We start from the raw sequence: 17,392 nt of genomic DNA, 5'->3' as shown, positions 1-17,392 counted from the left end.
AAAAGCCTTGCGGAGAATCCCCTATGAAGAGATGGACTAGTCCAAAACCTGTCACTTTTGTCAGATTTCTACTACTTAACGTAAGTGACAGCAACACAGGAGAAAAGTAATTTATGGCTCATTTTACTCTGAAAAAAAGTACTTGTTATTTTGTCTATGTTTGCACATATTTTAAATTTTACAATTTTTCGCCATAGTGTCCCTTGAAGTAAAATACAGTATCATATTTAACAAAAAAACTAATATAAAAACCACATTCTTCTGGGTCTCAGAACGCACGCTGTAAAGCGCACATATATGCGGTTTTTACATGCGGCCCATAGACTCTTATTAGCGGCAAAAACACGTTTTCAGCAGCGCTAGCGTTTCTGCCTAGCGTGTTCCTAGCCTCTCAGTTCAGGTGTGCTTTAAAGCCCTGTTCACACTCAGCAACGCAAAACCCAATTATTGCGATTTTGTGTTCTGGAGTTCCGCTACTGATTGATGACTACGCTTTGTGATTCTCATTCCAGTGGATGAGAATCGCCACACAATCGCCCGGTAAAATGCTACATGTATCGTCAGAAATCGCAAACGTGCCACAATTGCAGCAGTGAGTGTAATCCCATAGGATTACTTGTGCAGCGGTGTTTTGCTGATTGACATTGAGCAGCAAAATACAAATCGCGGGCAAAAAGCGCCTTAGTGTGAAATCATCCTTAGTGTCCAAACACTCCACACAACTCCCACCTCACATTCCACACAGCACTTTATTCACCACTTTACTAAACACTTGACTTACCAGTTCCCACTTTACCCAGTTCAGCGCTTAGTATCAAGGTATCTGTTTTTTTATTTTTCAAAGTGGACCTGAACTATTGCTTAGGACACAAGATTAAAAAAAATACCCTGCGTATGTTTACAGAGAAGAGTCTGTCTAATTCCCCCTCATCTTCAAGTAATCACAAGTGTAATTTGAGCTCTCAGCTGTGTCAGCACAGGAATTCGGCAGTCTCAGCAGACACAGCTAATATGTAAACACAGGAGGTTAACCCTTTCTCTGCTTCCATAAAACCAGGGAGTAGACACACTGCAGATTTTATTGCAGGAGTTCTGTAAGCTCTAACAAATAAATATTTTTCTTATTATTATGCTGTTGCTTATCTTTTAGAGCAGAAAGTTCTGAGTTCAGGTCTGCTTTAAAATTTCAGAGGTGTACTTTAAGAGGGCTTCTCAAACTTTTTCATAAGACTGAATCTTAAATTCCCCAAGCTAGGGTACCGCCTCTGTTTCTTTGTGTATAGTGAGATCCGATTTGCTGATGTGGGATAATAGACTTTGTCTCCTGTGTGGAGACACTTGGCGAGGCCAATATAGCAAGGTTTCAGATCTGCTAAACACATGGCCACTGAGCTGAGGGGTCAGGAATCGTGAGAGGAGCTAGGTCAAACCACTCTTTGCTAGTCACTTCCAACTTCCAGTCTCTGGGTCCTGGATTCCTCTCTACACTCTTCGCTGTGTCCATCCTTCAAGTGTACAGAAAAATGGATGAGATCCACTGCGCACAGCCAGCTTGGTTACTCTGTTCTCAGTAGTAATTTATTCCCCAGCTTGCTCATCCAGGCCAATCTCACCTCCTGTTCATCTTGAGCAAAGCCGGGTTGGGATACTGGGGCTCCTCAATGGCTCTGTCTCCAAATTTCAATTTTAGTAGCTCCACATGATTATTTGGGGCCTGTACCACAGCCCCTGCGAAAGGCAAAGTCTGAAGGGGCTGCAGGAAACTCTCAGAGAATTCTATATCCTGTGGGTGCCCTGTCCACGAGTCTCGGGTCATCACTCCATCCCGAGGATAGAAAGGCCAGAGGTCCACATGCAAGTGGTTGGTTTGACTGTACTGGACCCTGAAGAAGTCCCCCTCCACTGCCCTCTCCCACACAAAACCATCAGAATCCACCAGCGAGCCACCTTGTGCCCCACGAAGCTCTGGGCACAACGTAATGTCTTCCAGGTAGATGCCGATGTCCACATCATAGTCCCATGGAATGAGGTCTTTGTGACGTGCAGCCCCAAGCAAGCTGCCCCCTTCCAGCCAGTATCGAACATTGCTTGCCTCGAGAACCTTGACGACATGCAACAGGGTGATCCTCAAAGCCCGCAGACAGCAGGGCGGAGTCCATCGACCCTCATACAGGTACTCCGGGGTCTCCCCAACCACGGTTCCAAAACAGCGTTGTGTCTCTTTAGAGCACCCATACCAGCGATCCCCTCCCTCCAGCCCCCGTACCAATCGTATGTTCAAAGCTCGCATGGTAGCAGCCTCTTCAGCTCGATCGGCCTGCTCAGCTTTCCATTTCCCGTGGTCCGTGGCAGGCAGAGGAGTGCGAGGAAACGTGGCCTCCTTCAGGACCTTCACTCCCCACCCCCGCAAAGCAGCTTGTATAAAAATTGTTGACTGCACTGGGCGAGCCAGTGGAAACGGCAAGTCAAACAAGTCGCGGGATCTCATCAGAAGCACAGCTGATCCACTGACTGCTCCACAGGTCTCACCAGCACTTACCACTGTGTATTCTGCCGTCCATGTCCGCAGTGATACATTTAGGTGTAGACACTGCAGTACAGGTCCAGCACCGGCTGCTACAATTCGTACCGCGGAGGGGGCATCGCGCAGAGCCCGTGCCATTTTATCTAGGAGGTCAGGAGGGTTCAGTGATGTCCCATCTGGCACCAAGGCTACCAATCGGGTGTGAATCTGAGACTCAAGACGGAAAGCAGAAACAGGCTGCTCTGGGGAGGGGTGGATTCGCAGGATGTTTAACCCCGGCACCGGTGGGTATGGAAGAGCCTCTGATGCAATGAGGATGCGGAGATTAGGGCGGGCACGCAGGAAGGAGTGGTTGAGGTCTGCCAAGCCATGTTCAAAGGTGCGGAACTCACGAACGATGACGGTGATTCCGGGGGACAGTGTAGGAGACGGGCTCTGACGTCCTGCTGGGCGGGAGTTCAAGTGCCATGTATAGTAGAGCAGCAGAACGTTGCAGAGCAGTGTGGCAGCAATCAACACATGACACAACGGGCACCGCATCCTGCCGCCATGGGGAGGAACCTGGGAAATAAAACAAAGGCAGAGTGTTTGCTACAAGGAGCACTGGAAAACCTAAAATAATTCCTATCAGTGCAGAGAGGCCAAGCTTCATTCCATGCAACGTCTTACAGATGAAACGGGTTAAAATAAATAGTAAATTGGATATTATGTCCATGATTATTGAGTGAATGTTACGTAGTTACATAGTTTTTTGGGTTGAAAAAAAAGACATACGTCCATCGAGTTCAACCAGAGAACAAAGTACAACACCAGCCTGCTCCCTCACATATCCCTGTTGATCCAGATGAAGGTGAAAACACCTTACAGGGCATAGTTCAATTAGCCCCAAAAGGGAACAAAAATTCCTTCCCGACTCCAGATGGCAATGAGATGAAATGTAATGTATTAAAGAGAAATGGGGGGATGCAGAGGGGCTATGTGATATATTACAGAGAGGTATAAATGATGTATTAGGGGAGGGGGTTCAGGGGGTCGTGTAATGTATTAGAGAGGGAGGGAGGTGCAGCAGAGGGACTATGTGATATATTACAGAGAGGGGTATAACCGTATATGATGTATTAGAGAGGGGGTCATGTGATGTGTTAGCGACAATAGGGGGAGGTGCAGAAGCGCTACTGTGATATATTACAGAGAGGGGTATATGATGTGTTGGGGAGGGGAGTGCACCAGGGGGTCATGTGATGTGTTAGAGATAAGGGATGATGCAGAGGGGCTATGTGATATATTACAGAGAGGGGTATATGATGTGTTGGGGAGGGGGGTGCACCAGGGGGTCATGTGATGTGTTAGAGATAAGGGAGGATGCAGATGCAGAGAGCGGTATATGATGTGTTACAGAGGGGGTGCAGCAGGGGGTCATGTGATGTGTTAGAGGGAAAGGGAACGGGCAGCAGGGGTCATGTGATGAGTTAGAGGGGAAGGGGCAGCTGGGGGTCATGTGATGTGTTAGAGGGAAAGGGAACGGGCAGCAGGGGTCATGTGATGAGTTAGAGGGGAAGGGGCAGCTGGGGGTCATGTGATGTGTTAGAGGGGAAGGGAGGTACAGCAAAGGGGCTATGTGATACATTACAGAGATGGGTATATGATGTATTAGGGGAGGGTGCAGCAAGGGGTCTTGTGATGTGTTTAGAGGGGAAGGGGAAGCAGGGGTCATGTGATGTGTTAGAGGGGAAGGGGCAGCAGGGGGTCATGTGATGTGTTAGAGGGGAAGGGAAGGGTCAGCAGGGGGTCATGTGATGTGTTAGAGGGGAAGGGAAGGGTCAGCAGGGGGTCATGTGATGTGTTAGAGGGTAAGGAAAGGGGCAGCAGAGGTCATGTGACAGACACAGACATACAACACACCTGATCTTACCTGCACAATTGTTATTCTGACATTGTATATAAGCAGCTTTTGCAGCACGTGTCTTCCTCCTCAGTAGCCCCGCCTTCTTGACGTCACACACTGGTCGGAACACAGCCGATTACGGTCTACATCTTTAGCCCCGCCTACATAAAGGAATTCGTAATAACTCCTCCTCCAACCGGCCCCAGCTGCGGAGCTCTGGGCCCCTCCCACACGTTTATATGACGTGGCAGCAGTCTCTGGGCGGAGCTGTCAAAATGAACCTCTGCAGCCTCGGCAACTGCGCGCTTCTTGATTTGTGGGCGTGGTGAAGTTGGACACGTGACTAGCTATTGGACAGAATGCCTTCTATTCATTGGTTACAGCAAAGTCCGTCATTCCTCGGGGCGGTGGGTAATATTCTGGAGGTGGAGCTGAACGCCTTTTAGAAAACATCTTCGCCCTGCGATTGGATAGTGGGCGGGTGGAACATGCAGGCCCTTCTATGCACAGCGGGGAAACGAAGAATAGGCCTCTTGCGATTGGCTGGCTCCCGGAAACCGTGTGCTGTGATTGGATAATGTTTTCAGTGGGTGGAGCGGGTTGTGCAGTCTCTTCTGTGCATAGCCTGAAAGGGCGGGGAAAAGAAGAATAGGCCTCTTGCGATTGGCTGGCTCCCGGAAGCCGTGTGCTGTGATTGGATAATCTCCTCAGTGGGCGGAGCGGGTCGTGCTGTCTCCTCTGTGCTGAGCCTGCAGGGGGCGGGGAGTAGGAGTGTCGGCCTCTTGCGATTGGCTGGCCCTGTCCTGTGATTGGCTGGCAGGCGGCTCCGGGCCGCTGTGTGTGCGCAGTGTGAGGCCGCTCAGTAGTGTATCAGCCGGCGGCGGGGAGACATGCTGGGTTCCGGCGGCTCCATAGACCGGGGGCGGCTGCGGCAGCTGCTGAGAGGGAGTGTGGCCGGCCTGTGCGAGCTGCGCCTCCTGCGGGACCGACAGGAAGTGCGAGTGCGGCGGGCGCTGCGGGGCGGGGAGGTAAGTATCCTGCCTGTGCGTTATAATGTATGGTGTGCAGATTTACCTGCCTATAGCATTCTCTGTACATCTCCCGCTACCACATATCCCATAATGCCGAGAGGAGGGGCTCCTATCATCTATATCTCATAGTGTGCATGTATATATGTGTGTGTATTATATCATCCATCCATTATTATACATATCTATACCATACACTATGGGCTTGATTCACAAAGCGGTGCTAACCTAGTTAGCACGCCTAAAGACTTTGGGCGTGATAAGTAGGGTGCTAACTAGGTTACCACTGTTTTCACAATCAGATCACGCGCAAAGTCCAGCGCACAAAACTTTGCATGGCGTGGTGCATGCTAAATGTTGCATTGCAGTGCGATGAGAAATGTCGCACACGATGCGCCTATAAGGGCGCATGGGGTGCGACCTTAACGTTGCACTATGCGACGTGAAGGTCGCACCGCATGCGACCTTATAGGTGCTTCGGGAGCACCGTTTTTGTCACATTGCGATGTGATGTTTTGTGCGCACCGTGCTAACTTTTGTGCGTGGGACCTTGCGCACGTGGTTTTTTTGACATGCCTAAACTCAGTTTAGGTGTGAAGAGGAGCTTTTCACAAGCGTGCTAACAGTTAGCACCGCTTTGTGAATCAAGCCCTATGTATACTGTCTATATAATCCACCACCTTCTACACCAGAGGAGAAGTTAATATTATGTATATTTCATTGTAAAGGCAGGCGTAAACATTTACATAATGTATATATCCATTACACTTATACAGCACACCTATCTATACCATACGCTATATTTTTCCGCTGTCTTCTATACCAGATATCCAGAGGCAAAGCCAATATTTTTATATTTGTATGTAAGGTATATACCCATGTATTTTGTGTGTGATATACTTATACAACACACCTATCTATGCCATACACCAGGAGTTGGGCAAACTTTCTGAATCGAGGGCCACATTGGGTTCTCAAGTTTGACAGAGGGACGCTAATCTACTTTACGTGACCCAGCAGGAAACCTCATAGGGAAATTCCGCTAACCTGATTGGGTGGATGGCATCCTCTTGAACTGCTAGGGTTCAATAGGTTCTAGTAGACTGCACCAACAACTATCTGATATTCCTAAAATACTTTCCCTCCCTGTAGAGTTGCTGGCGAGAAGAGACGATTAAAACCCACCTGACCGCTGATTCCAGTGTTGTCTCCATGGCAACAGGGCGTCACGTGACACGCCATGAGTGTGTAATTCGCTGGTGTTTCCTGATGGCGTGTCATGTGATGCCCTGTTGCCATGGAGACACAATGCTGGAATTGCGATTCTACAAAGGTGTATATAGTGCTTGGAGTGAGGGTAGAGACGGGTGGCCTGAGGTTGGATCGAGAGCAATGACTACTGTCGTTTTCATGTCAGACGCTTGGTCACGTATAGGTACGGAGGTGGCTTGTTCCGGCTTGCAGGAAAAGTCTTTTGGAGCCGCACCTTCTGTTGCATGCTGATAGTTACGTGTTCTGAAAATGTAAACAAAAGTGATGTACTGCATAGAGGTGCTCCTGCTTGCTACGCAACCACAGCAGTTAAGCCACCCGTTTTTTTTCACTAACCTGGGGAAGCGGGCAAGTACCCACAAAACGCGTTGTCAATTTCATGTGCTCAAATAAAATAATTTTTTTCAATAGACTGGTCCAAATTCCTCAAGAGTGCTAAGATTACCTCTCTGTTTGTACAGACACACTGTAACATCAAAAAGTTCCCTTGGGGGTACTCACCTTGAGAGGGGGAAGCCTCCGGATCCTAATGAGGCTTCCCACGCCGTCCTCTGTCCCACCGGGGTCTCGCTGCAGCCCTCCGAACAGCGGCCCGACAGCCTGTTCAATATTTACCTTTCCAGGCTCCAGTGGGGGCGCTGTTTCGGCTTTCGGCTCCAAAGTAGACGGAAATACCCGATCTCAGTTGTGTCCGCTCTACTGCGCAGGCGCTGGAGATGTGCGCCTGCGCAGTAGAGCGGACCCGACAGCGATCTGGTATTTCCGCCTATTTCAGAGCCGAGAGCCACCACAGCGCCTGCGCAGGAGCCGGGAAGGTAAATATTTACATCACCGCTGTTCGGAGGGCTGCAGCGAGACTCCCGAGGGACGCAGGACAGCGTGGAAAGCCTCATTGGGACCCTGAGGCTTCCCCCACCCGAGGTGAGTACCCCCAGGGGAACTTTTTGATGATGCAGGATTTCTTTAAGATCAACAGTTTTATTAGCCATACTTTAGGCATTGGGCATCTCCACCCCTGTTTTGAGTGTCTGTATAATGAGATGCGTATTTGCATGCACTCTGTCATTGGGACAACTGAGTGCATGCGTTGTTGTTTTATAGTTTTATATTGTCTTCATTCCATTTATATTGTCTTCATTCATTTGCATTCATGTTTGAAAAATTAGCATCTGATTGACCATCCTGTGAGTGGTGGTTCTCTCCCTCAAACTCCGTCCTCTACAAGAAGTTTGAGAGCCTCTTTTGTGTTTTGAAAGTGAACCAGAGATGAGTGATACGAAGGCTGCCATATTTGCTATATTATTTCCTTTTAAACAATGCACATTGCCTGGCTGTCCTGCTGATCCTCTCCCTCTAATACTTTCAGCCATAGACCCTGAACAAGCATGCAGCAGATCAGGTGTTTCTGACATTATTGTCAGATCTGACAGGATTAGCTGGATGCTTGTTTATGGTGCTATTCAGACACTACTGCAGCCAGATAGATCAGCAGGGCTGCTAGGCAACTGGTATGGTTTACAAGGAAATCAATATGGCAGCCTCCATATACGTCGAACGTCAGGTTCCCTTTACAAGTGTTCCTGGGATCAGATGAAGCTGAGGAGTCACAGCATTGGGTGTTTCTGCCACCGCTGGGACCTCTTCGGCCTTCACTTTCCACCCCTTTTCTAGTTCCTCTGTTAGGCTAGGTACACACTGCATGGAATTGCTGCACTGCACAGTACTTTGGATGCGTTGTCACAGTGCACTGACGCTGGTACATGTAGTGCTAGCCTTTTGCCTCGTACTTCTCCAGCTTCTAATATTCCATCTTTGGTTTCGCTGTTAGCGGTGGTAATGCGGCATGACGACCTTCAACACCATTATTTCCAGCATGAGCTGTGTCTTGAAGTCAGCTGGAGAATAGGAGAGCTTTATGACTGTATAAATCATGGGCAGCACGGTGGGCACTATCTCTACATGGAGTTTGTATGTTATCCCGAGTTTGTGTGGGTTTTCTCTGGGCACTCTGTTTCCTCCCAGATCACTAAAACATACAAATAAGTTAATTGGCTTCACCCTAAATAAGCCCTAGAATACGATACATACTAGGCCTGAACGATTTTAGTAAATTAATGGAACGATTTCTGTCCGAAATAATTATTTCGATTTATGATTTCCTTCAAATCAAGATTTGTTCCCTCTCTCTCTTTGTGCACCCTCTGGGTCTCTCTGTGCCCTCTGTCCTCCAAGCTGCAGCAGTGCTGGATATACCTTCCAGCAGGAGTCCAGCGATGCCCGTCTATCCACTTCGCTTCCTGCAGGCTCTAATGCACGGCATACTTCCTGTATGTCATGTGACCTACAGGAACCAGGAAGTATGCCGTGCACAAGAGCCGGCAGACGTCGAGAGAGGATGGAAAGCGTTCGACTCCTGTCAGAAATTATATCCAGCACTGCCGATGCTGCGGCCGCATGTGCTGGGACTTGGGAGACGTTGGAAGCCGCTTCTTCAGTTTTTCTCCATGTGGAAATAACACCATTGCAGAAATTTCCACTTTTCCGAACAAAATTGTGAGCTCGGTGATCACGATTTTGGTTTATCGTTCAGGCCTAATACATACACTACTTGATACATACATAGACACATGACTATGGTAGGCAGGGCTGTAGTGTTTTGTTAAAAAATCATCCGACTCCTTAGTTTATGAAACCTGACTCCAGGCACCCAAAACTGCTCCGACGTTCTGACTCCAACTCCACAGCCCTGATAATAGGGATTAGATTGTGAGCTCATCTGAGGGACAAATAAGGGACAAGAATATATACTCTGTACGGTGTTATAATTGGATGGGTGTTGACCACTGGCATGTCGTGCTGCGCCAAACTACCATTGCTGTCTCTCTGGCTACTGCCATGATGTCACCACTGCTGTCTCTCTGGCTACTGTCATGTCAGGTTGATTGGCCAGTGCTTGTCTGATTGCACCTTAGACCTGTTAAACCCTTAACATTTGATGCAGAGTTTATGGTATGTATAAAGTGGTGTATAGTACTATATTAGCTAGGCCTATTTTTAACAGTCTCAAGCATCCAGAAAGCACACTTATGTGGCGTCGATGCCAGATAACCAAGACTGTTGTAAATGGCTGATGGTAGTTTTACTCCCAATTACCAGATTGTATTTCTTTCTGTCTGTAATGATTTTGATTCCTGACCAGGTCTACATGGAGTTTGTACGCTTTGCCTGTGTTGCATGGATTTCCTCCTTCATCCCAACAAAACATTTTGTTCCCCCAAGTTCATTTGGGATGCTGCGCCAACTGTAAACAAAAGCAGAAGCCAGAAGGTGCTGATTGGCAAATCATGTGAGCGAGCCATATGTTTTATGGAAGATAGTACAAATACAGTAAAAAAAAATGTAACTGAGAGGTGTTATTGCTTTATGCAAGATATTTGATGTCAGCAACATGTTTAAAAAAAAAAACTGGGGTGAGGACACGTTTATCACTGTCTTGTATCATATTTTATTTTAATGACACATCGAATGTTGAAGATCTGAGGAGACTGAGAGTTGTAGTTTTGAAGCAAAGAGAGGTTTTCCCATTCTTGCCTGATATAGGATTTCAGCCACTATGTAGTTTGGGGTTTCCTGTTTTAGTCCATGCCAGATCTGGATTACAGACAGGTCAGCGTCTTGGGACTTTTTAAAGTGAACCCTGAGGTGAGAGGGATATGGAGGCTGCCATTTTTCCTTTTCAGCAATACCAGTTGCCTGGCTATCTTGATGATCCTCTGCCTCCTAATACTTTTAGCCCTTGACCCTGAACAAGCATGCAGCAGATCTTTCAGCAGCTTCTGACATTATCGTCAGATCTGACAAGATTGGCTGCTTGCTTGTTTCTGGTGTTACTCAGACACTGCTGCAACCAATTAGATCAGCAGGGCTGACAGGCAACAGGTATTGTTTAAAAGGAAATAAATATGGCAGCTTCCATATCACTCTCTCCTCGGGTTCACTTTAAAGCGGAGCCATGCTGTTGTAATACATGCAGTATGCGGTTTGGCATAATCTGGATGAAATAAGCAAGTTCTCCCCGACAATGTTAAGGATGATATAGGTTGCTCCAAAACCGGTCATCACTCAGCATTAATGGGGCATTAATGGTGCCGTCCTAGGGTGTGATAGCTACCCAGCTATGTGTACTAATGTGTCCACCATACCTCATGACAGTGAGCTGGTGACGAGCGTTTGGTCTTTTTTTCTCCTCTTTAACCCTCCTGGCGGTTAATTGTTTTTGCCAAAAAGGCAAAAATCATTTTTTTTTTTTTTTGGTTTCATGTAAAGCTACCAGAGTGGTAGCTACATGAAACACCACTAGAGGGCGCATGTGTCTCTCTAGTGCGATCGTCGCCGGCATCAATAGCAAACAGGGGAACGCGTATATCAGCCGACGTCCTGACGTCAGACGCCTCCGAACCAGCCCATAGCGCTGCCCGGAACTCATTGGTCCGGGCAGGGCTCTGGCGGGGGCCTCTTGCGCCGCTGCGTGCGGGCGATCGCCGCAGAGCGGCGGCGATCAAGCTGTACGCGCGGCTAGCAAAGTGCTAGCTGCGCGTACAGCATTTTAAATGAAGAAAATCGCCCCACCAGGGGCTGAGATCTCTTCCTGCGCGACATAGCCCGAGCTCAGCTCAGGCTTACCGCCAGGAAGGTTAAAGAGGAGCTGTAACCCAGGATTGAACATCATCCCAATCAGTAGCTGATACCCCCTTTCCCATGAGAAATCTATTCCTTTTTCTCAAACAGATCATCAGCGGGGTCTGTATGGCTCGAATCAGTTCATCTCGGCGCTCGGCTCTGAGAGAGCCGGGCGCCTTCATAGCAGCAATGCTATGATGCGCACCCTGCATGTCGGTAATTGGGGGCTTTTGTGCCTGCTGGACCCCAAATTACATCTCCCTCCGAGTTGCAACAACTCGGAGGGGGAATAGTGTTTAACGGAGTTTAGCCGCAGCAGGAAGAGCCGTCATTCGTCTCTCCCCGCACCGAACTGAGCGGCGCCGAAATAATATGTACTCGTATGGCTGATGTTGTGGTGAACCCCTCCCACAGTGTGATGTCAGGACCATGGTCCTGACATTTTGCGGTCTGTAAACCTCATTGCATTGTGCCAGGCAACGAGTATCTGCCTCTGTGCATATGTACGGTATATCTATTTAAAAAAACAATTATATAGCTTTCAGCCTATCACATTGTTAGGGGGTGTGGTTATAAAGGCAGTTGGTGCGGTCTAGTTTTTTTCATGTCTGCCAGCAGTAAAGATGACGTTCAGGCTGATTGTGGATCAAACAATATGAACAAATGACATCGAATTTCGATCATTTCCTGATCTGTCTTCTATTTTTTTTAACCTCTTTGCATTGTATTGTTTTGGGTGCATTTTTGGATCATAATTATGTATCTCGAGTATGAACAGTAGCATTTTTAAATTGCATTTGTGAATGCTGCAATGATTGGTGTTCAGACGTCAGTTTCTAGAAGGGGTCATGAGGTGATTTCTGTTACAGATTCATGTCCATTTTTAATGCAGCGCTGTCTGAGGACCTGAAGATCACAGCCATCTATTATTGGCTTTTTATCAATGACCCCTAGCGCAACACAGTCCTTCTTTCTCCCTGATATTCCTTCTTGCTATACAATTCCGGTTAGGTCACCGCCACCACACCCGATTAGAATACGACTCACCCTCTTGGAAGACCAACAATATGGTCTAATGCCACCTTGGGGTTATTCCCTGGTCACCCCCGACCAATCGATCTAGGTTGCTTCTTGCAGGTGTTGGGACCTCCGTAACAGGGTCACTGATTCTCCAATTCTCCCACTCTACGTTTTCCTCTTCATATATCCTTATATACAACCTCCAAAAAGAGGCACAACATAGCGTAATACTGCTTAAAAAAATGTTAATGCTAAAAAATATTGCACTTACACGTTAAAAGAAGATTACAGCACATGAGTTTTTAGACGGGCTCTCCCCCCGTTTATGTGGGCCACCGAGGGCTTTCCGAGGCTGGTATCCGCTGCCGCGCGCACAGCCGTCCACTCCTCACCAGACGCTCAGGTCCTCGCACTCTGCCACTTCCGGGTACCGCCCGGGCGAGGACCTGAGCGTCTGGTGAGGAGTGGACGGCTGTGCGCGCAGCAGCTGATACCAGCCTCGGAAAGCCCTCGGTGGCCCACGTAAACGGGGGAGAGCCCGTCTAAAAACTCATGTGCTGTAATCTTCTTTTAACGTGTAAGTGCAATATTTTTTAGCATTAACATTTTTTTAAGCAGTATTACGCTATGTTGTGCCTCTTTTTGGAGGTTGTATATAAGGATATATGAAGAGGAAAACGTAGAGTGGGAGGATTGGAGAATCAGTGACCCTGTTACGGAGGTCCCAACACCTGCAAGAAGCAACCTAGATCGATTGGTCGGGGGTGACCAGGGAATAACCCCAAGGTGGCATTAGACCATATTGTTGGTCTTCCAAGAGGGTGAGTCGTATTCTAATCGGGTGTGGTGGCGGTGACCTAACCGGAATTGTATAGCAAGAAGGAATATCAGGGAGAAAGGACTGTGTTGCGCTAGGGGTCATTGATAAACTGTCTACAATTTTTGAAATCCCAGCGTACTGCCTGATTTTTGGACATATTGGTTGGAGTACAGAGTGCGCGGTGTTACCTTTATTAATAAATTATTGGCTTTTAGCCTTGTCACTTGCATTCACAGATCTACATTCTTTGCAATTTTAATTGTTTTGTTTTGTTTTTTTTTGCCTGCACAGCGTTTCATAGACTGGTGTAACCCTCTTTGTTTACAAATTCTTTCTGTTTTAACCACTTTACCCCCACGTGTACGAATTTCTCCGTCCCTTTATCCATCCTTTCACCACCAGGGACGGAGAAATCCGTACTTTCCGCACTCGCTCTAGCGAGCACTCCCGCTCGTAAACGCGCTGCCGGCCGCTCGCCCGGAGATCAATGAACGGGAAAATCCATTCCCGTTCGTTGATCTAAGCCCCTCAATGATCCACTGCTGCTCCGATAAGCAGCGCGATCATTGTGGGAAAAAGAAAATCTTTCCCAGCCTCCTAGTACTTCCTGCAGGCATCCGGAAGGTTGCATTAAACAAAGTTAGTATTGCCATCTTGTGGCTAAATAGTAAAACTGCACCCTAAAGCATTTTTTTTACACAAAACATTAGTTTTACACAAAATAACTCCTTACCTGCCACACTCCCCAATTTTTATTTTTTTGTAATTAAAAAAAAAAAAATTACAATAAAAAAAAAATACAGATAGTTTACCTTTAGGGACTGAACTTTTTAAATATTTATGTCAAGAGGGTATAACACTGTTACTTTATAAACTATGGGCTTGTAATTAGGGATGGACGCAAAACTGAAAAAAAAGCACCTTTATTTCCAAATAAAATATTGGCGCCAAACATTGTGATAGGGACATAATTTAAACGTTTTTATAACCGGGACAAATGGGCAAATACATTTCATGGGTTTTAATTACAGTAGCATGCATTATATAAAAACTATAAAGGCTGAAAACTGTAAAAAAAAAAATTTCCCACATTTTTTCCTATTTTCCCATTAAAGGACTTACGAGGCGAATTACAGAAAAAAAGTTAATTACCTTACTGTAATAGCAGACCTCATTGCAGACGATCTGCGGTTCCCTTGTGCTCTCCAGCTGCTCTGTTCTCTAAATCCAGTTATCATTAGTGGCCCCGACCCAGCCCAGGGTCGCCTTATCTCGGGGCGATTAGAATTGCCGCTTTAAAAAATCCTCTGCCTGCGCAATTTGCATAGCCGCTATTGCGGCTGCGCAGGATTACAGCTCTGGCCGCGGCACGTCACCGCTCTGTATACTCTGTAATACGTCATGTGGGCGTCATCACATGACCGCCCACATGACTGACTGCACGTCAAGCCAGCCTCGCCCTATCAGCAGAGAATACCAGCGCTGAGTTCACCTCCTCGCATTAACGTATTCAATATTTCTCATGTGCTTCACCCCTCCTCTGGAGTGTCCTTCCACAACACATCCGTCACGCTCCAACTTTTGATATCTTTAAACGCTCTCAAAACTCACTTTTTCTGACAAGCATACGCTTTAACTTGGGCCAGTTTGCCTTCTGACCTCTGGCCAAGTTGTACTCCTTGCTATCTAACCTAAAAACACGCTGCCTCTAGGCTTGAATATTGTGTACCACCCCTCCTCTTGTTTCCCCTATTCCTCTATATTGTAAACCCACAAGGGCAGGGCTCTCTCACACTTTTGTTATATACATTTTATTCATCATGTTACTTTTCACTGTCATTGCCAATTCTATGTACGTTGGCGCTTTATAAATCCATAATATACACCCAGTACCGTAGCTGTCCCCTATACCCTGCAATACGTACACTTCTCTATGCATATACAGTACAATCTCGTCGGTGAGCTCCCAGCTTTCTTTGGCTCACCACCTCCTATGCTGTAAGCAGAGAAGCTCCAGCCCTGCATTCTCTCCTCTCGCAATAACTTGGCTATTTTTTCAAGTAGTAATATAGTTGGGAATCGTTCCTTTTTAAATGTGCAGGAAAAGAAGAAACCTTTTAGGGCTCTTTCACATCAGAGCTTGCGTTGAACGCTCAAAGCATACGTTTTGTTGTATGCGTTTTAATGCGTTTTGATATGCGTTGCATTGCAGTGAGTGTGCGTTTTTAATCCGTTTTCAATGCGTTACAGGACATAGGAAAACGCAGGTAATTTTTTTTTCTTTTAGTTTTCCACTTTCTACATTGTTCCTCTGTTGCATTCTGGGACTGATTGCCTGCGTTAACGGATTAAAAACGCGCATAGTGTGCGTTTTACATTGACTAACATTGTAACGCATAAAGCTAGCGTTGGCCGAAAAACTGCGCCTGGGTGCAGTGTAACGCAACGCACAAAAAGGCTGCATTATATGTGAAAGCTAAAATGAAAGTCTATGGACTTTCATTTCACCTTGGGTAACGCAAACTTTATCCTTTGCGTTGAAACGCAGAAAATCTGCCCTAATGTGAAAGAGCCCTTAATCCTTTTTTGGGGCATCCACTTTACCCACTTATAACTGTTGTAGATAGAAAGGACCATAAGGCTGCTTTCACATTGGGACGTTACAGGCGCACGTTAGTGCAGTCTGTAACGCAGCCCACCGCACAGTAATGAAAAATCAATGGGCTGTTCACAGTGCCCACGTTGCGTTACATTGTAACGCTGCACGTCAGGTTAAAGTGCTGCATGCTGTGCGTTATACACAGCGAAGCCGCGTTAGACTGTTTGCACATGCTCAGTAGTGTTGGAGGAGGAGGTCTCGCCTCCTCCTCCTCGGCCAAGCGCATGGCTAATTTAATATTCACTGCACAGTGTGACGTGCAGTGTTTACTTCCTGGAGCGCCGCTCTGTGCGGCAATTGGCTGGCGGGACCACGTGATGCGGATCACGTGGTCTCTGCAGTCTATAGCACACAAAAAAAAGGCACACCAAGAGCTGCATAACGCATCTCTAAGTAGCGTCCTCCTCCAACACCTCCAGGCGTTGCGTTAGGGGCACTTTATGCGACCTATAACGTCCCCTAAAACGCAACGTCCTGGTGGGAAAGAGGCCTAAATCGTTCATGCAAAGTCTTTTGGTACAAAAAATATAAAAAATCTTTGACACAAATACGCAAAGTTCCATAAAATCTCTTTAAAAAGAGGCCTTATTTGTATTATATTATATTCCTGTTTTGGAAGATCTTGTATATCCATAAGGAGCTTCTTACAGAGAGATTTTATGGAACTTTTTTGTGTATTTGTGTCAAAGAATTTTTGATATTTTTTTGTACCAAAAGACTTTACATGAACGATTTATGGTCCTTTCTATCTACAATATTTTTTCATGCCACCCGGTTGGAAGAATAATACTGGGGAGAACACTGCTCGTTATAGTAAACCTCTGGCTATAGTAAACTCAGTCCCCCAACCATGCGCTTGTATGAATATACAGTACAATGTATGACCAATCTTGATATAGTGAACTACTTGGCCAGGTCCCTTAACCTCCCTGGCGGTACGCAGTTTCCGATGCAGCGTCCACTGGAGGATTTTTTAAAATAAAATTTGATTTTAATGCCTAAGCTAGCACTTCGCTATCTAAATATGCCCCCCGGCACCAGGGCTGTGGAGTCGGTCCAAAAATCCTCCGACTCCGACTCCTCAGTTTAGGATTCCACCGACTCCTCGACTCCGACTCCTCTAATTTGCATATTACAATTTTGTTGATTAAAAGTATGTAACATGAAATTCGTCTCTTAACTGCCAACGCTTAGGAATTTTACAAGACAACTGAAGTGAGAAGGATATGTAGACTACTATATTTATTCCCTTTAGACTAAAACTAGTCCTTGGTAAGAGTACTTGTAAAAGGTACAAATCGGAACAAAGAACATCTATCAGGCCCTAGGCAATGTAAGTGTGGGTACATGCAAGAGTGATGTGCAGGTACTCTGCAGGGGAATGAGGAGATTGTAAACAGACAACACCTCTGTGTTCAATGTGCACAGCATTCTCAGTGGATTCCCTGCAGCTCTGTGGGGAGTGCATATGTAGAGTATAGTACTACTGTGTAACAAAGTAAAC

General features: G+C 46.7%; 2 protein-coding genes across 6 annotated transcripts in view; one reads left to right on the top strand and one right to left on the bottom strand.

Moving 5' to 3' along the window:
- Positions 1 to 730: 730 nt before the first annotated feature.
- FKRP (fukutin related protein) lies at positions 731 to 4,788 on the bottom strand. Of its 2 annotated transcripts, none has more exons than XM_068249284.1 (2): positions 4,427 to 4,788; positions 731 to 3,085 (listed from the first exon to the last, which is right to left on the bottom strand). In XM_068249284.1, exon 2 carries the CDS (start codon positions 3,062 to 3,064, stop codon positions 1,610 to 1,612), a length of 1,455 nt encoding a protein of 484 aa, XP_068105385.1. In that variant the 5' UTR covers positions 3,065 to 3,085; positions 4,427 to 4,788; the 3' UTR covers positions 731 to 1,609. The 2 variants fall into 2 exon arrangements, with proteins under 2 accessions (XP_068105385.1, XP_068105384.1); XM_068249283.1 differs by having other exon boundaries at positions 4,437 to 4,787.
- Positions 4,789 to 5,167: 379 nt separating this feature from the next.
- Positions 5,168 to 17,392, top strand: part of LOC137528678 (guanine nucleotide-binding protein G(I)/G(S)/G(O) subunit gamma-8-like) — a 53,848-nt gene continuing 41,623 nt past the window's right edge. Inside the window, exon 1 of one of the 4 annotated variants that reach the window (XR_011023455.1) lies at positions 5,168 to 5,437. Coding sequence is in view for 2 of the 4 variants with exons in the window: in XM_068250137.1 (XP_068106238.1) it covers positions 5,300 to 5,437 (138 nt within the window). In the remaining 2 variants the exon portion in view is untranslated. The remainder of the gene's footprint in view (positions 5,438 to 17,392) is intronic. The other 3 variants (XM_068250137.1, XM_068250136.1, XM_068250138.1) reach the window with 3 other exon arrangements.

The sequence above is a fragment of the Hyperolius riggenbachi genome, chromosome 8, assembly GCF_040937935.1.
Source record: "Hyperolius riggenbachi isolate aHypRig1 chromosome 8, aHypRig1.pri, whole genome shotgun sequence".
NCBI classification, from domain to species: Eukaryota; Metazoa; Chordata; class Amphibia; order Anura; family Hyperoliidae; genus Hyperolius; species Hyperolius riggenbachi.
This window is presented reverse-complemented; position numbering and strand designations above follow the sequence as displayed.

Excerpts from the sequence above, each read along its gene's own strand:
- FKRP (XM_068249284.1), bottom strand. The coding sequence starts at position 3,064 with ATGCGGTGCCCGTTGTGTCATGTGTTGATTGCTGCCACACTGCTCTGC.